At 34.5% G+C, this 5,214-nt stretch overlaps 1 protein-coding gene across 1 annotated transcript; it reads right to left on the bottom strand.

Annotated features, from left to right (window-relative positions):
• Nucleotides 1–349: 349 nt before the first annotated feature.
• On the bottom strand, nt 350–3,823 carry LOC149799375 (uncharacterized). Its single transcript, XM_089957065.1, has 4 exons — nt 3,778–3,823; nt 2,147–2,400; nt 947–1,044; nt 350–433 (listed from the first exon to the last, which is right to left on the bottom strand). The coding sequence occupies exons 2-3, from the start codon at nt 2,367–2,369 to the stop codon at nt 950–952; spliced, it is 318 nt and encodes a 105-aa protein (XP_089813191.1). The 5' UTR covers nt 2,370–2,400; nt 3,778–3,823; the 3' UTR covers nt 350–433; nt 947–949.
• Between the last annotated feature and the right edge of the window lie 1,391 nt (nt 3,824–5,214).

The following is a 5,214-nucleotide window of genomic DNA, read 5'->3' as shown; positions in this document are numbered from 1 at the left end:
TGTATAGGTATGTACAGCTGTGCATCTGTGGTATTGCGCCCTCAATCAACATAGCTTTCAACAAAAAGCCTTCTACTTAAAGATAGTGAGAGATTTATTTAGGGGTTTTTAACAGAGGATATTATAACTGCATTTATTAATATACAGTATAATAATTCGTATGTAACTATTGTTTATGTATAGTAACATCTCCGAGTTCAGACCACCCATTCGAACCAGAATTAGGGGTAGAGTCGATAGATGGTCTGATTTCTCTGCGACTGTCGATGTTTGGTAATGGTTGGTGGTGTCCCTTGCGGAAAAGATGTTCGATAGAGTGCTAAAGGGTGTAAAAAGATTGAACAATATGTAAAACAAAAACAGTTTATTGAGATCCAATAATACAGACATAGACAATACTCGCAGCTTTTGGTGAAATCACGTCTCATCAGAACTGTAACAAAGTAATATATCATTATAACATTATCAGTTGCATACACACTTTAAATGTGAATTTTAGGGCAATTATTCGATGCAAACTTTTTCCAACTGTCCCATTCAAAAGCCTTTAATTTGATATGGCGTGTATATTCTATAAGTACAGCATTTTCAATGTATACCTTTAAGAAGCAAACGAATCAGTATAACAGTTTCTGATTGGTTGTATGACAGTAATGACATTATGGTATAGATTTTGATACAGCAGTTTACTCTCGCAGGTTATAAGAGTTAATGTGGAGCGAACACGAACTTTAATACATAACAATACTCACCGAAAATGGATAAGTTAATAATTGCGTTGTTTTTTTATTCTTCACTGAAAGGACCGGCTTAATTTTGCTTTTAATATTAACATATATTTTATTATTATATTCATGGAAACAGGTGTGAATACTGCGAACGTGCACTGCCCGAGATTATTATTATTGATGGTGTAGTCAGACTGCGTTCGATGGGTAATAGTTACCTTTTAGCCACTATGAACACTGACAACTTTGATATTGTCGGTTGACGACCCCTGGCTGAAGAGCATAGGGAACAGGATGAGAATCAGAATAAGCGGCACTAAAATAAACAAACGAAAATAAATAAATAAATATATAAATAAATAAATAAATAACATTAATGAGCATGTATGAACAATTTGGCATATCTGTGTATAATACGTTTGCATGTATTCTATAAAAATGAATCAAAAAGATATTTTAAAAAGAGAGATACCTATATCTCCGTCTGGGAACACAATATTAATTCCTGCAATATGTCGCAGATTACAATATCTGGCAACCTTGACTTTAAGATAGATAGATACAGAAATTGATTTTTCTAAGTGGAAAGGAAGGCAAGCGGAAACAACAACAAAAAAATTAAATAGAGAAAACTAAAAAAGAAAATAGATCACTGAATTGATGGAAAATCAACTGTGATGTTCATAACTGGTACATCAAGGTTTGCGGTTTTTCTCGTATCATACCAGCAATTAAGATGGCAAGAAGCAATACTGTTCAAAATGTCATACGCCTCAAGGCTTTAACTCTTTCATTACGTCGTTCTTTCTTCCATTCTTTCACATGAACACAGTTATTATTTGCACCGCGAAACGGACCGGAACGTGATTTCCGTTTTTCAACTCTGATATGGAATATCGTTTGTGCTCGATTAGCCCATAAATGAACGATCAGAGTTAGATGAGTTTATATGTATCAACTTCGAGACATGATTATTATTATTATTATTATTACTACTACTACTACTACTACTACTACTACAATCAGTAATAATATACGGCCTAGTGGCTGCTTACAGTACGTGTTTTTCTTCGGTTATAATTGTCCATCCTTTATATTATCAAATACCATGGACTTTGAATATCTCAAAATGGCTCTTGAAAATACTCGGAATTCAAGTTTACTGGCAATGTGCTATAAATAGCAATACTAGTATCAGACAAAAATAAACTGGTATTTCAATAGAATAACTCCTAATGTCAAAACAACTCAAAGAAACAGAGTGGACAATAACCTAGTGATACCACTTTTCAAATGAGTACTAGAATCATTGTAATGTTTTGAGCGTGTTTCCATGGCAAACATGTCGTAAAAGTAAACTTATCTAGAATGTTGTTACAGTCCAAAATCAAATTACAACATCAATGCTAAAGACTTACGAAGTAGACCGAAACCTCCTGAGCCTCCTGAGCCGCCATAGCCGTAGCCTCCACTGTATCCTCCACCGTATCCTCCTCCGTATCCTCCACTGTATCCTCCTCCGTATCCTCCCCCGTAACTTGGGTAGAATCCGCCCGAGTAACCACCGCCATATCCGTAGTCAGCCAGGGCCGAACCCAGCATCACGATCACACCAATGGTAATTACTGCTATGCCCTTCATGGCTGACAAGCTGGAGATATATGCGCTCTGTCTGTTAATAAAATCATTGCTTCTATAAACAAAGATAACGATTGAAAAGTACGCACAAAATATTATATAAAATGCGAAATTTGTAATAGTATTGGTCATATTAAAAAGATGAAGGAGAAACTGATATCTTATTAAGTCTTTTTGGTTCATTCAAGGTTTTATGTCTATGAGCTGTAAGAGTTTGATCAGACCTACTATGAATCACGTGGCATAATTAAAGTTAATTGGATTTTTTTTTTAAATTTTTTTCGGAATTTCCTAAATAGACAATATGGCTGTTCTTAAGAGTTGCTGTTTAAGATATCAATTACAAAAATGAAAACGAGGCTATCACTGGGCTGCGTGTAGTTGTTCGAATAGATCTGGAAGTGCAGACCAGCGTTTAAAATAGTCGTTAAAAGTTTCAATGAAATAGTCATGCTTCCTATTTAACGGAATTGTTCCAGCACTTTATGTACCCAAACAAATGATTTTGTTTCTGTCATTGCATCCTTTAACAGACTGGATATTTAAAGTTATAACGAACTTGTTGTTTGCACATAATGTAGTAATGTGTTACTGATAGCACTTAATATTAATGTCCTTGCTTTGTAAGCCTCGTTGTGGAATTTCCGTATTTTTACGAGATAACGCGAGATAGCACGAGATCATTATTTTAAAGTATTGTGAAACTGGTCCATTAGCAAGCTTAACACTAATTTGCAAACATTATCATAGAGATGCTTAAGTATTAAAACCCACCCCCTCTTACCACCACAGCCAATTATCTTTCATATTTTATTTATTTCATTAGTAAGTCAGAAACCCTATTTTAAAATTTGCTTTTCTTTCTCTCCTAACTTTTGGTTAAATCTGGTGTCTTAAATCAGGTGTTTAAACAGGCATACCACATCCACCTTTGAGCAAATCATTTAACTTATTTCTCAGACATTGCGGATTATATTGCTTTTTTATCCTAGTGTTTATAATTAAAATGTAATGCTTAATTAGATTCCAACATATATTACTGTATATATATTTATTTAATGCTTGTTAATGTGCACTTACGGAATCACTTCTGATACTGCATAACTACATCCCATGTAATCTTTATTAAAATATATGCCATCAGGCAGTTCCGATACAACGTTTCGTGTCTTTAGTTTACGAAGTGTTCAAACAGGTCATTACAAACTATACGAAACAGTCAAATTCCATCCAAGTTTAACTACAAACAATGTTTTTAATTAAACATAGAAAACTTTTGTAGACACACTAAGACACCCGCCTGTCTCCCGAAGAATGGAATTTCTAAATTATTTTGTATGTCTAGTGTACTCACTGAATAAATGTAACAAACTCGTTGCTAAAACAAAAATTCTCGGATAACACGACTTACCTTCCTGTAATCCCAGGGGAATCGTAGTGGCAAAATAATCAGTGTCAGAACTTTATATACCAATCATGGGGGTCTAGCGGTTAACGTTTCGTCAGTGCGTGATGTAACAAACCTTAACTTCCGCCTCGGCTGGGGAATGTTAATTCATTTCCGTATGAGAGATTCCTAAGTCTGAGAATATCGTTCAAAATATATCCAGACTGATCAAAGAAAGTATTAACTCTAAAAATAATTGTAGCATAGCAGTATTAGTGTTAGTACCAGTTAGATTAGTAGAGATTAATTTATCGTTTTATCATTATGGTTGCAGTGGTAATTTATAAATGTTGTCAAGGTAAGGATTAGAAAGAGTAGACGGATTAGAGCTAAGAGGGATTTGTTTTGAAACCAGGACAAAATAATATATATTCATGTATCTCAACATTTTGCAAACTGTAAGGAACTGTATGTCATCAGGTTTAGATTAGGGCAAGCCAATTAAAGGTTCAAATTCAAGTACCCAATGCTTCAAACCAATATAGAGGTGGCTGACATTCTGTCAGTCTACCCATTTATCTATTCCGTTTAAATTTATTTGTGTAAGCAGCGTCTGTTTCATCCAAGTGATGTATACTAATTTGCATGTTATGGGTGTTTTAACATAGGACGTTTCTAATCCACTAATTTGTTTTGCATCTGTAATTTGTAACGGCGCTTGACGTCTCAACTCGCTATATATTTACTAAGCTTCTCTCATATATTTTAATGGAATACTATGTACTGCTGATTGCCAGCTGTTAAGCGATCATCCGCTTAAGTCGATAGAATGATTGACCATGACATGTCCACTGGCTCCTAAGTTTGTTTTATTTGATTGACATATTAAAGTATATATTTCTATTTTCTACTTCCATTTATTGTATCTTGTTTTGTATGTATCCGTATATGTCTGTTTGTATGTTGTGTAACCATGGTTACTGTTTAAAATCCACCAGAATCCTGCAGAAGCCACTGAATCGTCTCTGTTTTTATGCAATATTTTAAGCCCGGCTAGACTAGTGAAAACTTCTAACTCTTGATGTCATGTACTTTGACGGATTGAAGTGGACACCTGATTAAAAAAAAAATCATAAGAGCAAGATAAACAGGATACCAGAGATCTGATATTTCTTTTATAATCAAGATCTGTCAGACGATACCAAACACACCAAATGCATGCCAAGATTTACAATTCAATTGAATTCAGTTTTATGAAACACCGGAAATGTCGGAAGATGATTTAAAGAAGGGAGACAAAATACAGACGGAAAGAAGGACAACCATGATAAAGAATAAGAATAACTGCATTTGGCAATATATCTTTTATGGCATTGTCCAACACCGATCTCATCCATCTATAGATTATATTGGATGTTTATATCTTAGGCCTTCGTTCGCAGGTATTTCCCAACAGTCGTT

The sequence above is a fragment of the Sinohyriopsis cumingii genome, chromosome 5, assembly GCF_028554795.1.
Source record: "Sinohyriopsis cumingii isolate HCF-2022 chromosome 5, ASM2855479v2, whole genome shotgun sequence".
NCBI lineage: Eukaryota > Metazoa > Mollusca > Bivalvia > Unionida > Unionidae > Sinohyriopsis > Sinohyriopsis cumingii.
The sequence above is the reverse complement of the archived record's forward strand: the minus strand, read 5'-3'. Positions and strand labels throughout refer to the sequence as shown.

Bases quoted from the DNA above. Each gene is read 5' to 3' on its own strand.
- LOC149799375 (XM_089957065.1), bottom strand. From the start codon at position 2,369: ATGAAGGGCATAGCAGTAATTACCATTGGTGTGATCGTGATGCTGGGT. The intron at 1,045-2,146 runs GTAAGTCTTTAG...TGTTTATTTTAG, and splicing joins AGGAGGTTTCGGTCTACTTC to TGCCGCTTATTCTGATTCTC.